The 17,756-nt window shown below is 44.7% G+C and overlaps 1 protein-coding gene across 3 annotated transcripts in view; it reads left to right on the forward strand.

Moving 5' to 3' along the window:
* DICER1 (dicer 1, ribonuclease III) overlaps nt 1-17,756 on the forward strand; it is a 50,162-nt gene that overhangs the window by 5,052 nt on the left and 27,354 nt on the right. For all 3 annotated transcript variants that reach the window (XM_077780973.1, XM_077780975.1, XM_077780974.1), the window contains exons 4-12: nt 297-459; nt 1,867-1,997; nt 2,962-3,096; nt 4,006-4,166; nt 6,417-6,585; nt 7,810-8,282; nt 15,336-15,468; nt 16,725-16,967; nt 17,569-17,723. In XM_077780973.1, the coding sequence (XP_077637099.1) occupies nt 297-459; nt 1,867-1,997; nt 2,962-3,096; nt 4,006-4,166; nt 6,417-6,585; nt 7,810-8,282; nt 15,336-15,468; nt 16,725-16,967; nt 17,569-17,723 (1,763 nt within the window). The remainder of the gene's footprint in view (nt 1-296; nt 460-1,866; nt 1,998-2,961; nt 3,097-4,005; nt 4,167-6,416; nt 6,586-7,809; nt 8,283-15,335; nt 15,469-16,724; nt 16,968-17,568; nt 17,724-17,756) is intronic.

The raw sequence follows: 17,756 nt of genomic DNA on the forward strand, positions 1-17,756 counted from the left end.
TGTTATTCTCTAGAAGTTTTCTGTCCCTCCCTCCCACCCCCCCAAAAATAGTTCTCAAATTGTAAACGTTACCCCACGCGTATTCACACAACACAGCCAGCTGTGTATAACAGGCCTTTTCACGCCTGTGAGTCTCCTCTGTCCGAAAAGACACAGAAAGTCTGTGTTTCAGCAGATTCATCAGAGGAAGATTTTAGGAAAGAGCACAGTTTCCCGAACTAAAACAAAATCCAGTTTTTCCAGTTTTGTACTTCGACCAGAAGCCTGTCATCCTTCTCCCCCCACTGCATTTCTAGGTGGAACTGCTTGAAGCGGCTCTGGATCATAATACCATAGTCTGCTTGAACACTGGCTCAGGGAAGACGTTTATCGCCGTGCTGCTCACTAAAGAGCTGTCCTATCAGATCCGGGGGGACTTCAACAGAAATGAGAAAAGGACGGTGTTCTTGGTCAACTCTGGTAATACAGCACTTACGTTGTTATGTTGCATGGAGGAAATTGGATGACGTTTTTATAGTTAGCGCATTTTTTAAAAGGTTTACTTATCAAATTTGAGANGGGAGAGAGAGGGAGACTGAGAATCCCGAGCAGGCCCTGAGCTGTCTGCGCGGAGCCCGACGCGGAGCTTGATCTCACAAACCGTGAGATCATGACCTGACACATTAAGAGTCAGACGCTTCACCGATTGAACCACCCAGGTGTCCCATAAGCACTTTTTTCTCTGTGGATATTAAGTTAAAAGTATCGAACGGGTAGGGTAGCCTGGGTGGTTCAGTCGGTGAAGCGTCCGACTTCAGCTCAGGTCATGATCTCATGGTTTGTGAGATTAAGCCCCGCGTCGGGCTCGGTGTAGACATCTCAGAGCCTGGAGCCTTCTTCGGACTCTGTGTCTCCCTCTCTGTCCCTCCCCCGCTCACACTCTCTCTCTCAAAAATAAACATTAAAGAACAAAAAAAAGATTATTGAATGTACAGACAGTTTGAAAAATAACATGTTTGTTGAAATTCTGATAGCAGAAATATCAGTCTTATTTCTTAACTTTATAGTACTCTTTTTAAGCGTTAGCCATTTTATTTCACAGATGTTAAACTTTAGCTTTCTCCTTAAATGTATTGAATTCTGATGCTGTGGTTTTTGCATGGGTTACCTTGGGAACATAACCTAATCTGTGTTGTCACAGTTACTTTTGGTCATATTTGTTCTAGCTTCGCAGAGTCTGTCAAAAAGCACTTGACTTATGAGATCGGTAACATCATGATTTGTGATTTTGCTACACCCTTTACAGAAGGGGAGTTAGATGCTTCTTAAAAGTTAGATATTCAGTTAGAATTTGCACTCCTGGGGTTTATGCTTGGGATTACGTATTAAAAAGAAAACTATAAAATGTGCACCCCAGCTGCTAGGGTGCTGGTGCAGTCTTGCCGGTGGTCCCCTTGTTTATTAAGATGGTCTCAGTCTGTGATGCTCTCATGTACTTTAAATACACATGAGACTGTCTTATTTCCTGGTGAAACAATCCGATTTTACTGAAGAAAACAGGAGTGGGGGTGGGGGGGTGGATCTGGAGTCGTTTGCATCCCAGCCTGAAAGTCCTGTTCTTAGGTTCGGGAAAATCAGCTGTAAAGAAGGAGGGCGACGTAGGGATTTCTGGAGTGAATGACGGAGAACTGGGTGTTGAGTCCCGTAAATGCATTTTGGGGGATAACCTTGGAAACAGGGTTTTAAAGTGGCTCTCTGAAAAATTGCGGGTTAGGTAGTGATATGTAACAATAAGGAGTTCCTTACCTATCTTAATCGTTAGTCGTCCAGAGAGCCAACTAGATGAGATGTGTCGTATTTACAAGGAGTGTTTGTGTCTGTAATCAGCAAACCAGGTCGCTCAACAAGTGTCAGCTGTGAGAACTCATTCAGATCTCAAGGTTGGGGAATACTCACACCTAGAAGTGAATGCATCTTGGACAAAAGAGAAATGGAACCAAGAATTTACTAAGCACCAGGTAAGACTTGGAGAGAAGTTCCCCTTTCCACATCCCTAGGAGTCCTCGGCTTCGTTTATAAGGTGACCTTTATCCTGGTTGTCTTTGTTTCATTTGAAAACTCTCTTCCTGTACTTCCTCAACCTAGAAACTAGCCTTTCCGTACTCGTTTTCACTGTCTGAGCCGAAGACCAAATAAACAGTAACTTACAACGTTGCTCTCGTTTCACAGAAGAGAAACAGCTTCCCCGTGTGATTTATTTGCTGGAAAAACACAAATCCTGATGCTGTGCTTCCCACTTGTAGATACCCTGCTTTTCAGAAGATTCATGCTTGTGTTAAATGTCTTGAAACTGGAGACACCTCTTGGTTGAGATCTTTGGGTCTTTGTCGAGACTTCCTCCACCTGCCACGTTTCTGTGGGGCCAGTGTGTGTTGAAGGTCCTTTTGGCGTTGGTGGGTCTGAAGTGGTCAAGAGACGCCTCCTGACTCAGCCAGGGCCGTCCACGCCGTCGTGTGCCTCGCACCTGGGGTTGAGTCCTCGTGAATAACACATTGACGTGCCCACCCAGAGACAGTGCCCTAAAAGAACACTTAGTCTGCACCTTCTTCAATAAAACCTCATCCGTTCAGTAGGAAAAAAGAGGAAAATGCAGGGTGAATTGTTTTGTGATCTGATTAAATCAGTAGGTCTCGTCAGTCAAAATATGGCTCTAGGAACCCAACAACCCGAAGTAGTTTTAGGAGATTTATCATAAAAACATGGTCTCTGTCATCACGAATTTTTTTCTCCCAACCTGTTTCCGTATTTTCCCATGTCTTGGTTCCATAGTGTTAGCTTGCGTGCATTTAGAATGTCTCTTGTGATTTTCACTAACGAGTTCCTCACTTCTCACCTGAAGCGGTGGTTCCGTAACCTGATTCAGTAGAAGTGTACGCAGGTGGGTGAACGCACGTTCGTACAGTGATGTCGGCTTTCTTTTAGGTTCTCGTTATGACTTGCTATGTCGCCTTGAATGTTTTGAAAAATGGCTACTTATCGCTGTCAGACATTAACCTCTTGGTGTTTGATGAGTGTCATCTTGCAATCTTAGACCACCCCTACCGAGAAATTATGAAGGTAAGTTTTTAGATTTCATCAGTCTCCGCGCAAGTCAAATTCCTGAGAATAAGCAGTGTGTTTATATATCAAAAACAGTAATATTAGTTACCGGTTTTGGGAACTTGGTTCCGTGTATGAATGAATGAATGAATATTAAACTAATTTTCACTGAGATCTGTAATAATAAACTATTATGAGTAATCTATAATAAATCTAATCCTTTGATAAAATTAAAAAAAAAATTTTTTTTAATGTTTTTTATTTATTTCTAGGAGAGAGAGAGAGAGAGAGACAGCGTGAGCAGGGGAGGGTNAAACAGTAATATTAGTTACCGGTTTTGGGAACTTGGTTCCGTGTATGAATGAATGAATATTAAACTAATTTTCACTGAGATCTATAATAATAAACTATTATGAGTAACCTATAGTAAATCTAATCCTTTGATAAAATTAAAAAAAAAATTTTTTTAATGTTTTTTATTTATTTCTAGGAGAGAGAGAGAGAGAGACAGCGTGAGCAGGGGAGGGTCAGAGAGAGAGGGAGTCACAGACTGAAACAGGCTCCAGGCTCTGAGCTGGCAGTCAGCACAGAGCCCAACGCGGGGTTCGAACCCACGAACCGCGAGATCATGACCTAAGTGAAAGTCAGACGCTTAACCGACTAAGCCACCCAGGCGCCCCTCCTTTGATAAAATTTTAAACAAATAAATGAAGTACGGAATCTGCGATAAATTAGTTATGTGATCTGTCATAGCATGTTTACGCATGCCTGTTTGGCACAGAGATCTTTGAAACAGTCTCCAGTGATTCCATAAGTGATATTTTTAGCATCTGCCCATCTTCCTGACATCGGTTAGTCTCGCAGTGTCTCTGTCGTTCTGGCCTCGCAGAACGAATGCCTCACTGTTAGTATCTTTTATTGTGTTAGCTCTGCGAAGATTGTCCATCGTGTCCTCGTATTTTGGGACTGACTGCTTCCATTTTAAATGGGAAATGTGATCCCGAGGAATTGGAAGAAAAGATTCAGAAGCTGGAGAAAATCCTCAAGAGTAATGCTGAGACTGCCACTGACCTGGTGGTATTGGACAGGTAGGTGCTTAGCTGGTGTTTCCCTCGGGTCCCTATCGTGGGCCTCCCGGACCGCGCCTGTCCAAGTGGACGGATGGCTATGGATGGCTGAGGCAGGGGACGAGCGAGTCTGAGAATCCGTAGGACAGGGAGCTCCCCTTGTTTCCACAGAGAACAGCAGATGGGGGGGCCTCCTCGCTCAGAAGGTGGCACGAGTGGGGGCCCCTCTTGTTTGCTGATGTGGACGAGGACCGGGAACGAGGACGGGAAACTTGTTTCTGTCCGCGCGCGCGTGCGTGTGGTCGTTCCAACCTAAGTGTCCATGTGATACTTCGAAAGAACACAACTTTATGGACAATTCAGGGTTTTGTGCTGTTGTAAAAAAAATTTTTTTTTAATGTTTATTTTTGAGAGAGAGAAGAGAAACAGAGCATGAGCGGGGGAGGGGCAGAGAGAGAGGGAGACAGAATCCGAAGCAAGCTCCAGGCTCTGAGCTATTAGCACAGAGCCTGATACTGGGCCTGAGCTCACAAACTGCAAGGTCATGACCTGAGCTGAAGTTGGATGCTAAACTGACTGAGCACCCCAGGCGCCCCTACACTATGTTTTAAACTGATTGGAAACACCCGGTTGTTTTGAAAATGGGTGTGAATATCTGAGAACAATGTTGTTTATGCTTTCCAGGTTTGTGGCTTTGAGAAGGTAGCTGTTTTGAGTGTTAGTAAAACGTGCACACATACACACTTTTTGATTTGAGTTGGTGGATGGGAGCCTATTTAAGTTAGGTTTTTAGATAAGTCTAATTCAACTCCTAAAGCATCCTTATAAGTGGTAGTTCTTGGAACAGTTATTATGACTAGAGAAGTTGATTTCTCAGGTTAGGGAGTTAAATCAGACAGGTTTCGAAATCCTATTTTCCACGGACTGGAAGTTATATGATTTCAGGTGAGTCATTTATTGTCCCGGAACCGGTAAAATGGTGGTGACAGTCAGTGGTTTCCGAGGATTCTTTGATGATCAGTCACATTGATACATGAGAAACATCTTGTAGTGTACCTGCCATTTAATAGGAACTTGTAGTGTACCTGCCATTTGATAGGTTTAATAGGAACCTGTAGAATGAGAAGAAAAGATAATGTTTCAGATTCACGGCAGGTAAGGATTCAAGTGCCGTATGAAATATACCTCTCGTGACCTCTCAAATGTGTTGTTCTCGATTTTCTTGAGCCAGAATGATCTGATGTGGAAGTGAAAGGCTGTACTTTTCCTTTGATCTGCTCTGAATTAGACTGGGCAGCCTGCACTACTTGAAGTTTTCAGAAGTAGAGGTGTTAGAGCCTTTCAGTAAAACTGATAAGTGATCCATTGAATCTGGTGCTTCCTGGTTCTCTAAGCACCACTCTCTGGTTAAGTATGAATTCTGATTGAGAATAATGAAAACTGTTATATGTCTTTAGTGTATTTCGTTTCCTTAATCATTGTTAGTACTTTTATTTATTTATTTATTTTGAATGTTTATTTTTGAGAGAGAAAGAGAGACAGAGTGTGAGTGGCGGGAGGGGCAGAGGGAAAGGGAACCAGAATCCGAAGCAGGCTCTAGGCCCTGAGCTCTCCGCACAGAGCCTGATGCAGGGCTCGAACCCAAGAGCCGTGAGATCGTGACCTGAGCCGAAGTCGGACGCTTAACCCACTGAGCCACCCAGGCACTCTAGTCATTGTTCGTGTTCTCAAATATTATGTGCTGTTCTGGTTGTGCTATTTCATGAAAGGCATAAGAGATCCAAGGATGATACCATAATCAGTTCAAAGCTAAGTGAGCTTTCCTTACAAGGATACAGTAAAAATACATGAAAATAAAATTGAATTTGCAAATGCTAAAAGTTTCAAATAGAATGGAGGTGGGTAGATTCAGTAACATTTTCTCTCCATGATATGCCCCATCCCTATTTCTGTGTCTGGGAAGTAATCATAATTGAGTTGTTTGAGTATCTTGATGCCCAAGGAGACAAAGCTGAAAGCCTAAACCTAAAACCCTAAAAACCAAAAATCCTGGGATGATAAGGTCTCGGTGAGACTCACAGGATTCTGTGAATGCGGGTGTTAGGCATTCGCTCCTAGAGCCCCCCGAGCAAGGGTAGCACGTCTGAAAGTGAGAGCCCCGTGGGGAAGATCACTAGGGCGCCTGCCTGTGATCTCAGCCATAGACATGTAATCTTGGGTGGTGGTGCGGGAGTTCACTGTTGCGGTGACATCTGCTGTTTCCCGTTAAAGATACACGTCTCAACCGTGTGAGATTGTGGTGGACTGTGGGCCGTTCACGGACAGAAGTGGCCTCTATGGCCGACTGCTGCTGGAGCTGGAGGAAGCACTCAGCTTTATCAACGACTGCAACATATCTGCGCATTCGAAAGAGAGAGATTCGACTTTGATTTCTAAACAGGTAAGCGTGAGCAAGTAAGTAGAGGAAGTATAATCAAAGGCTTCTGTTTCTTTTTCGTACGGAAATGACAGTGCACGTCTCATGAGGCTGTTGCTAGGTTTCAGTTCAAGAGCTTATCTTCTTTCTGGACGTTTTTCACTGAACAGATCATAACGGGTTGAGTTTATGGTTTCCTGACAGATTATTAAGTGTAGATCTCCTTGGTTTAAGGAGATCGGTTGGAAAGAGAAAACCAAGGAGTTGTGCTGGGGTCCGTCGTCGTTGTTTGGACAGATGAGTTAGTCCCTGCTCCAGCCCTTGGGCGGAACGAGTTCTCGGGCCGTTCCCCCGTGTGTAACTGGGTCTGAGCCCATCTCTCCGGAGCCGGACAGCTTTGGGAGGAGAGGCCTTCAGACTGGTGGTCCTCAGAGTGTGGACTCCAGATCAGCAGTGTCCGCGTCCCCCTGGGACTTGTTCCAACAGCTGAGGGGCCCGTCCTTGATCCGCTGAAGCTGACGCTCGGGGGAGGGGTCCCGCTGGCTGAGCTGTGCCAGGGTCTCCAGGTGTCCCGGGGCACTAACGTTTGAGAACCGTCACCCTAGGACTTTACAGAACATTCATGTGTGCTGCTGTTACATCAGAGTCCGGATTTCCCTCCTGATGACTTTTTTTCGGGAGCAGCAATGCCTAGACTCTTCCCAGCCCTTGATTTCTCATGAAGTCTGCGCAGATTCAACCCAGTTTGCCTCTGACTGGCCTGCAGACCTGGCCAGGGAGGGATTTCTGTTCTGCTCTGAGCGAGGGTTGTTAGGTGTGGCGCTCTGGGCAGAAGGTGCAAGGAAACCTGCCTTGCTCTTCTCTGGTACCTCCAAGAAAATGGCGCTGCTGCGTAACCTCTTGCATATTTACCTGGAAGTAAGTGATTCCATTCTACTTGTAACTAACAACAGACCTGAAATTCAGTTTTGTTAACCACCTTACACAGTTGCATCTTTTATATTCTGTTAACCATTACGTTTTCTGGGGAAAACAAAAGGGCGGTTCTGGGCATATCTGTATCTGAAAAGGGAGAGATTCAAAAATGCCCACCAGCTGCTCCCCTCGACCGTGAGGAATTGGCCGTATTAGTGGGGTACATTTATTTCGAAGGGGCAGACGGAAGACAACCGAAGTCCCGGTTAAGCCACATACGAAAATGCTGCAGGGATAACTGCTCAGCATTTGGCTCTTTGCGCTGTTTCGTAGATACTGTCAGACTGCCGTGCCGTGTTGGTGGTCCTGGGCCCCTGGTGCGCAGACAAGGTCGCTGGGATGATGGTCCGGGAGCTGCAGAAGTACATCAAGCACGAGCAGGAGGAGCTGCACAGGAAGTTTCTATTGTTTACAGACACCTTCCTACGGAAAATCCACGCACTGTGTGAAGAGCACTTCTCTCCTGCCTCCCTTGATCTGAAATTCGTGACTCCTAAAGTAATCAAACTGCTCGAGATCTTACGCAAGTACAAACCATATGAGCGGCAGCAGTTCGAGAGTGTCGAGTGGTATAACAACAGGAATCAGGATAATTATGTGTCTTGGAGTGATTCCGAGGACGATGATGAGGATGAAGAAATCGAAGAGAAGGAGAAACCAGAGACCAACTTTCCATCTCCGTTCACCAACATCTTATGTGGGATCATTTTCGTGGAAAGAAGATACACAGCAGTTGTCTTAAACAGGTAAATGTGCACGAGTAACGTCTTTTCCCGCAGGGGAGCGAGGCAGCTTTTGGTTTGGGGCCGGGACATGCTGTAATAGCTTTGAGACTGGCAGGTGGAAGGCCCGGGCGAGTGTCCTTCACCCGCTACCATCCGCGGTCGTGTGCGAAGCTGTACCCGCAGCGACAGGGGGGATGTTCGTAGGACCGTCGCCTTCCCGAAAGGCTAGATCTGATGTGACATCAGGTTGGGTTATTTTTCCTTGAAGGATGTTAATCGGTTGTAATCCATCTGACAGAGAGCAAGTATGGAACAGTTGAGTTACATGACAGTAAAACACTTCTGTTTCCTGGTTCGCTGTTAGATGCAGTTCATGTCGTTCGCCTCGACTATGTGGCCTCATGTTGAGCATGTCACACCGAGCTTCCTCCTCCACGTAGTTCGAGGATAAGTTTTCCCTGAGAATTATCATGGTTATTTTGTCATTATTGTTGCTGTTAGCTTTTTTATCTTAACCAGTGTTGATTCAAGTGTGCCAATTCGCAGTGGAAAAAAGTTGAGAACAGCCGGATTTGCAGTGAGGATTGGTTCATAGACTGTATATTAAAGTTTTCTGAATCAGAAGAAAATACAAATGGTGGGGAAGGATTCAGAGGATATTGGAAGAGGATGACCTGTGTCCAGATTAGGCTGTGGATTCCCATCTCCACCCACCTCTTTGGTAGAAGTTGATTCTTCCTGAACGTGTAGGCCCAGCCAAGGAGCGGCACTCCACAAATTTGTGTCGGATGGTCCCGTATCGTAGGGCTCTTTTTGGTTTGTGTACAGACGCCGTGGTATCTAAGGGCCAGAAATGGTCCTTATTTTGTACTTCGACAACAGTCTGTTTCTCTCTGAGACCCATTAATTGGCCAGAGCTGAGCTCTTAAGAGTCAGCTCTGCGAGTAGTGATCTCTGAGGAGGAATTCAGCTTTGGTTCCTATGGTAATTTGGGGTTTCCCCCCCTAAACTGCTTCTGACTGTTTTAGGGGTTTGAAAACTGATTTGAGTAATGAGAAATTGGACTCTGGGGTAGTCATCTGGTGGTTTTTAGTCTGGTAATTTTCATAGTCATTGGACCTGATCCTTATGATGAATACAAAGTCAAATAACGTTAGGTAGTGAGTTACATTGGAATCAGAAGTTTAAGGTTGGAAAGGGACTCATTGACTATCTAATCCAGCCTGCATATTTTTATAAAAAAGAAAGGGCCTCAGGAGGAAAAGTGATAGGCCCTGAGTGAAATTGCGAGGCAGTGGCTGAGACAGTTCTAGAATCCTGATATCTTCCTTCCTGGTTCCCAGTCCCGTCTACAGCCGTGATGCCCTTGGGCATCACAGAACACTAAAAACCAGCGCTTTACAGTGGGCAGACATCTGGGAGACAGACTAGGGCGAGCAGGACTGTCAGGATTCTTTCCTAGAACGGGGGAGAGGCATTTCAGGGGGCAGCTCCACGTCTCGCTACGGCCCTGCCTCCAGACAGGATGGTTTACGAATTAACTACGTTTTATGGGGCTTAGAAGAAATGGGGTACATTTTCTTCTTTGCCTTCTCCTCTGCCTGCATTCTTAAATGTAGAGCTGTGCCACTTTTCACGTCAGGAATACTAGCCTGAAAAGGGTTATCAAAAATCAATCTGTTATTTCCTATTGACTTTGAGGATCAGATTCATGGTGATCAGCTTTCCTGAAACGTGGCTGGAATTCAGTGTTGGATGATGAATCAAGAGCGGTTTGAGAGTCGACTTTATGGGCAGCTAATTAAATATACAATAGAGGTCTTGTTCCAGTAAGCTTTTTAATAAGCTTAGAAAAACTTCCTGAAACCCACATTCTTTCCTTCCATCAGTTTAATGGGAGGAAACCCCTTCCTCAGTGAATAGTTTCATGGGAGTCTAAGCTATTGTGATGGATGGGCAGTGTTGTCCTCTCCTGATTAAAACAGTGAGTCAGAGCTACTCCTGTGTGTAACGTAGCTACGCGTACCATCTTACGAGTGTAGTGTTCCTTCTGCCTTAATGTATGTAGGGCTTTATGGTTTGTAACTTACGTTCAATTTTTTTTTAAGTTTATTTTTTGAGAGAGAGAGAGGGAGGGGCAGAAAGAGCAGGAGAGAGAGATTCCCAGGTAGGTTCCACCCTGTCAGCAGAGACTGAGCCAAAACCAAGAATTGGACGCTTACCCGACTGAAGCACCCAGACACCCCGGTTTATAACTTACTTTTTAAATATATGTGTATCTTTACTTTTTTAAACATTTTTATTTGTTATTGAGAGAGATAGTGCATGAACATGGGAGGGGCAGAGAGAGGAGGAGACACAGAATCTGAAGGAGGCTCCAGGCTCCAAGCTTCAGCACAGAGCGCAATGCAGGGCTCGAAGTCACAAACCATGAGATCGTGACCTGAGCGGAAGTCCGACGCTTAACCGACTAAGCCCGCCAGGTGCCCCATATTTTTAAGTTTTACAACACTCCATAGGAAGGAAGGTAGATGTTTTAACTGTACCATAAATGTGGAAGCTAAGGCTCCTTTTGTGATCCTCCCAAAATAACACAGATATGAAGATACAGAAAAGGGCTTCCAGTCGCCAAGTCTGGTGCCCTTTTCACTGTGTAATTTGCTAGTCTTGTATGACATTGGCATCGGACAAGCCTGGGTTCACATCGTCTCTCCACCCCTCTCCCTCTGTTTCTCTAGTAACTTAAATGTTTACTGGAAAGTTGTAAAGAGAATACGGAGCTCCCCTGTGCCCCTCACCTGGCTTCCCCCATCCGTTGTTAACATCTTATGTTATCGTGTACGTTTGTCACAGCCAGGAAACTAACACTGGTGCGTTACCGGTAACCAGACTTAAGACTTTGGTTTCACTTACCAGTTTTCCCATTAGTGTCATCGTCTTAATCCCAGGTACCGTATTGCATCTAGTTGTCATGTGTCCCTGATCTCCACTGGTCCTCTTATATTTTCTGTTTTCCTGTAGTTTCGATGACCTTGATGGTCTTGAGGAGTACTGGCCAGGTATTTTGTAGACTAAGCCTCAATTTGAATTTGTCTGATGTTTTTCTCAGGATTAAAATAGGGATTTAGGATTTGGAAGAATACCATAGAGGTGAAGTGCCCTTCTCATCACGTTGCATCATGGGGACTCATGGTGTCAACATGAGACATTGCTGGTGACGTGAAACCTCATCACACGGTTATGGCAGTGTTTGCCAGGGTTCTCTTGGAAGGTGTTCTTTTTCCTCCTTACTTCTTTCTCTGGAAGCAGATCACTAGGCCTAGTTCATCCCACAAAGGGGCATGTTTATTTACATTTATTACTGGAATTCTTCTGTGAGGAAAACTCTCTTTGATCCTCTTTACTTACTTGCATTTCTTGACTTAGGTTCTTTTCCCATTGTGGACTCGTGTTTGTGTATTTAAAAACAATTTTTTTAAACATTCATTTTTGAGAGAGTGAGAGCTGGGGAGAGGCCGAGATGGGGGGGGAGACACAGAATCCAAAGCAGGCTCCAGTCTTTGAGCTGTCAGCACAGAGCCCGACGCGGGGCCCCAACTCCCCAGCCGCAAGATCACAACCTGAGCTGAAGTCAACGCTTAACCGAATGAGCCCCCCAGGCGCCCCTCATGTTGGTGTATTTTGCGCTTCAGGCTTTAACCTGAGCCTGGGTCATTTATCTTGCTGTTCTCCTTGGTCCACTCTGAACCGCAGGGGGCTCTTTGAGGTCAGCTCCTTTGTCCCTTCAACATGCCCTCATCCTTTCTGTCGTTGTTTCTTTGAGCACTTCCTTACCTTGTGGTGGGTAAGACGCTGCGGGCTCTTCTCACCTGTTCCCTGCTCCAGCTCTGGAATCAGCCATATCACCAAGGATCCATGGTTCCTTTAATTTCTACTCGCTTTTTTAAATGTGTATTTTGTGGAAGTTATTTAACTTTTTAAAAAAATGTTTATTTTGAGAGAGAGAGAGAGAGAAAGCATGCATTGGGGGGAGGGGCAGAGAGAGAGTGGGAGAGAGAATCCCAAGTAGGCTCGAATCCCAGTGTGGGGCTTGAACCCATGAACTGTGAGATCATGACCTGAGCTGAAACAGAGTTGGACGCTCAACTGACTGAGCCACCCAGGCAACCGGAAAGAAGAGTTATTTAACTCCTTAAAGCCTCAGCATATCCGTCTGTAAAATAGACATAAGTTTTCTGTCTCCTAACAATGTATCTAAAAATGGCTATTTTATCACCGGATACAGTAGGTGCTGGGTTTTTTTACATGCTTTATGCACATGTTCAGTGCACATCATGTCTCTATACTGGAGCTGTCAGTGATGGTTCTTCTGGTAGAATCACAGAGCAATTACATTTCATTTGCTTATGTTAAAAAAAAATGAAAGGAGTAAGGAGACTATTAAAAGCTATCGTTAACATATTTTAGTACTTGGCACATATTTCAAACGATGTGTTTGTTTCTTTGAATTTTTTTTCCCCTTACGGTTGTCTGCATAAATTAGCACGTTTAGTCAAATCATGGTTCTCCTAGTTTTCGGAATCTAGTGCATGTATTTCCTATTTCTGGCCATGCTGTTTCATTTTTTGTGTGTGTGTTTATTCATTGATTTTGAGAGAGAGAGAGAGAGAGAATATCCCGAGCAGGCTTTTTTGCATTTGTCCGTGCGGAACCTGACACGGGGCTTGAACTCACGGACTGTGAGGTCAGGACCTGAGTCAAGATCCAGAGTGAAACACCCAACCGACTGAGCCAGCCCAGCACCCCTGCCCACGCTGTTTCCAGTGTGACAGGGGAGGCGATGTGCGGGCTGGGGCCAGCTGAGGGAGTCAGGCACAGAGACTGAGGGAGAACATCTAGAAACTCTTATTTTGACAGCAAGTGATGTCTGCTGAATATAAGACAGTTGGGTCTCAGATATTTGTTTCATTTTCTTCGTAAATTTTCATGGAATTTGACAAACATGCTGCTCTCTGATGGAGTTGAAATTAGACAAAAATAAAAAATAAGAAGCTTGTTCTCAGCTGCAGGTAGTTTGAGAACTCTGGGCCCTAGAGGCACCCCTAGCAGGGTTTATTAAACCGCTTACCTGTGCAGCAGCTCACATAAACTCAGTGTAAAAATCAGAAGACACAAATGAGACTTTGTCTTATCTGTTCGTGGTACCGTGAGGTCTGTAAGCAGTTTGTGTTACTCGCTTGTGAGCTCCCTGACCACTGTAGGCACCTTGCTTGCCCTCTGGAAGCCTACGGCTTTGTCTGGGGACTGTGATCAGGCATCCCCTCATTTAGCTGATAAAGTTTTCTCTCTAAACACCGTCAGCATAAGTATCTCGCATTTAATTGCTGCTTAGAGATGTGGTTTGTTAATGGGCGTATCGTCTCTTCTGTTGTCTGCGGCATTGATGGGAGTCTCACGAAGGAGAAACACATTTACTCTTGGCGCTCCTGCTTCTCAGCTAATTGAAATCGGCTAAAGCGACCATTTTGGCAAAATAAAGTACATTCTTTGCCTAATTAAATTACTTACTTTGCCTACTGCCTGACGTGAAATGCAGTTTTTAACGTCTGGATGCTTAACTTGCATACACTAACATTTGGAAGTACGTATTTCTAAGATAATTAATTTTACATTTTAGACATGCGTTTCTTTGCATGTAACAAACATGCAAACATGATGTTACTGACATCGTAGATTTATTATAATAACTATACAAAGCTTGGGACATATTAAGGAAGTTTCTGATTCTGAACATTTTAAGTATTTGAATGTAGCACAGACTCGTAAACTAACCTAGACACGCACGTGTCCGGCTGATTTGGAGGCAGGAAGATATTCTAGATGGCCACTCAAGGGTTCTTCCAGCTCTTTGATATTAGTCTGTTTCATGTACTTAAAAAAAAAAAAAAAAAAGAATGGTTTGACTTAAAAATGCAATTTTCTATTAGGAATTTATACTATGCGTATGACTTCAGAAGAACCATCTGGAATCACTTACGTCAGGTGTGGAACCATTTATCCCGTGTGCTGAGTTTTTGAATGTGGATATTTCCAAAATAGCTGTAATGGCAACGCTAACTGTTAACCTCCTGTCCCCGTGTAACGCGATCCCCTCCTGTAGCTCCTCTCCGCGGCTCAGCCGGAAGGCCGGCGTTCGGTTACCCGCGTTCTGGATTCACGCAGCGGAACCGACAGGGACGAGCTGGGGGCCTCCCTTCCGTGACAGGCTGGGATGGCGACTCTGGCACCGACTGCCGTGCCGAAGTCTGGTTCTGTTGTGCAGAACTGGGGGGTCAGCGGCCTTGGGGGGCAGGAAAGCATTGGGCACCGGGGAGGCCTCTCTTGCCCTGGAGCTCTGTGTCCAGTGGGGGGGGGGTTTGTGGTGAGACTGAAGTAACCACGCCGTGTTTCACACGCAGCAGGCGCTCCCTCAGGACGTAGAATCAGGACGTAGAATCCCGCAGGACAGGCGGCTGAGGTTTCCCTTGCCGTAGACTCCCCTCTTGGCCTCTGGTGCTGGTGCGCATCCTGCGGAAGCTTGGCCATCGAGGCAGGGCCTTGACTGCGGCCGCGAGGGGTGTGTGTGTGTGTTTGGAACAGTGCGTTGAGCTTTCAGAGAAGTGTGTGCGGCTTTTTCATTATAGGTCCTGGCCTGAAGCCAAGACGTTTGAGGATTCCATGTTCCTCTCTGCCTGGCTCTGTCCCCTGCCGGGCTACATTCCTAGTAAGTCATCACTGCCAAATTAGACAGTTTGAAGTACTGTGACCGTTTTGTTTGTCAGTCGAAATCAGCCCTGTATTTGGTGTTATAAGTGTTTGGCCCACAGATCTACTCGGTGAAGAGTGGCAGTGATTTCTGTTTTAAGCCAGGTGGAAAACAAACAAACAACAACAAAATAACACCAAGACCGTTTTGTGAGGTAGGTTAGCAAAAAAGACACATATTTCCATTTTCAGGGAAACCTTACAAACAAAAGTTTAGATTTTTTTTTCCTTCAACCATGCTTAACTTCCAAATGTATATAATTTTCTTAGATTGATAAAGGAAGCTGGCAAACAGGATCCAGAGCTGGCTTACATCAGCAGCAATTTTATAACTGGACATGGCATTGGAAAGAATCAGCCTCGTAACAAACAGATGGAAGCAGAATTCAGAAAACAGGAAGAGGTAACTTAAGTTGAAATAATCGTACAATAACAATTTTCAGAATTTGTATGAACTCTGCTCAGAGGAGTTCCCTCTTTTTATAGTTGCTGGCATTTTTGGTAATGTAGAGGACTTGCTCATAGATAGACTAGCTGTCTCCTCTGAGGTAGCTGTGTGGTGACTCGTGTTCAGAATTAGACTAGCTATCTAGAAAATCAATTTTGTCTTAATTGCCATCAACCATTTGATTTTCCTTTATTGGACTGATGGCATTTCTTAGAAAAATGAAGCATGTGTAACTATAACTCCTGTTGATTCCATATGACTGAGCAACAAAATGAATTTTTTTTTTCTATAAAGTGTCTTTTTTCCATTTAAAGTCCTGCCTTGGTTGAATACTTCAAAACTAAACTATATTTTAAAGATTTTGGCTGAATATTTTTCATACATTCTAAGATTTTAATATAGGAGACAGCACTGTAAAGATGGGAAACCTAATATAGTGTCCTGGCTGGCAAACAAAAACTTTTCATTTGCAGTTTGTTATTTCAGTGAAAGGTGGAATAATTCACGTTGGCATTCATTTTCTATGTCATAGCTGTTTGATAACATTCCAAGTTTGGAGAGTCTAATAGCTGGTATGATAGATCTGTTTAAAAGCCAACTTACTTCTTTATGTAACTTCTCCTGGTTTGGGAAATGGTGTTATTTTAAATCTAATATAAAAGATTTTCACTTAATTTTTTAATTAGTAGTTCTGATTCCTTAAATTGAAAATGTCCCAAGATGCCAGAAAGTAAGTAATGTCTTACTTGTAATTACCAGTGTTTTAGGGATTTTGATGAAGGAGCTTTGACATCTTTGGAGGGCTGTTAGCACAGTGTCCCAGACATAAGATACTGCCGTGTAAGGTCAGAGTGTCAGCAGGACTCCAGAAGTGGATGCATTTGGTCACTCTCTTGGGTTAGGTTCTCTTGTGGCCGTTGAAGAAGCCGGCCTCTCCAGCCTGAAGGCTTTCTATGACTTGTACGTACTTGTGTACGGTAGAAGGGCACTTTGATTTTTCGAGTCCCATTCAACTGGAAATAAATCGGAGCCTCTTGGCCCATGTGCTCATGCATCTTGAGCTTTGTGTGGTGGTGTCTTCTTCTTTAGCCTGGACTTAAAGATTGAGTGCGCCTAGAATATGTGTCAGAAATGGCACTTTTCACTTACTTGTACTGCACTGTTCCTTTGGAAATTTCTTAGAATTGCTTTTCTTGGTGGACTTTTTTCAGGTACTTAGGAAATTTCGAGCACATGAGACCAACCTGCTTATTGCAACAAGTATTGTGGAAGAGGGTGTTGACATACCAAAGTGCAACTTGGTGGTTCGTTTTGATTTACCCACAGAGTATCGATCCTATGTTCAATCTAAGGGAAGGGCAAGGGCACCGATCTCTAATTACATAATGTTAGCGGATACAGACAAAATAAAAAGTTTTGAAGAAGACCTTAAAACATACAAAGCTATTGAAAAGGTGAGTTCCAAGAGTCAATATGGCGTCTTTAAGTTATTTTGCATGTGCAGAGAAATAGATCAGAGCAGCTTTATCTACAGAGCGTAGTCTCCACAGGGGTGTGCAGTGCGTATATTTTAAGAAAGTCAAGTAACCACGGAGCCAGCAGTATTTTACAAACTGTTTGAAAGCTCGCAGTGAACATGGTCCTGTGGTGGTTGGGCAGGAATGCCTGGAAAGCGTCCTGGTGGTGTGGACCCTGCAGTCCCAGTGGAGGGACTGAGTTGTGTGGAGTGGTCAGAAGGTGACGACCCAGCCCTGTGTGTGTGTGTGCGCGCGCGTGCATGCACACGTGTGTGCGCATGTTTGTGCGTGTGTGTATAGGTGCAGTACCATGCAAACCTTGTGTGCGTGTGGTGAGTGTCTGCACGTGATTGGAGCTGGGAAGGGGCGCCCCGGGAGGGAGGCTCTGCGCCAGGTGACTTTGCAGTACTGAAGCGTGTTTACAGAGAGCGCTGCTTCACGTCACGATAGCTGTTTCTGAAGGTGCAGAGGCAGGCAGCTGACATGTGGCAAAGAAAGCATTTGTTCTTCTCATAAAATCTGTTTTTACAACGCTCAGATCTTGAGAAACAAGTGTTCCAAGTCCGTGGATACGGGGGAGACTGACATTGAGCCTGTTGTGGATGACGACGATGTGTTCCCACCATATGTGTTGCGGCCCGACGATGGTGGTCCCCGAGTCACGATCAACACGGCCATTGGACACATCAATAGGTATGATGTGAAGTCATTTGCGTGGAAAACCTA

The sequence above is a fragment of the Crocuta crocuta genome, unplaced genomic scaffold (genome assembly GCF_008692635.1).
Source record: "Crocuta crocuta isolate KB4526 unplaced genomic scaffold, BGI_CrCroc_1.0 scaffold299, whole genome shotgun sequence".
Taxonomy (NCBI): domain Eukaryota; kingdom Metazoa; phylum Chordata; class Mammalia; order Carnivora; family Hyaenidae; genus Crocuta; species Crocuta crocuta.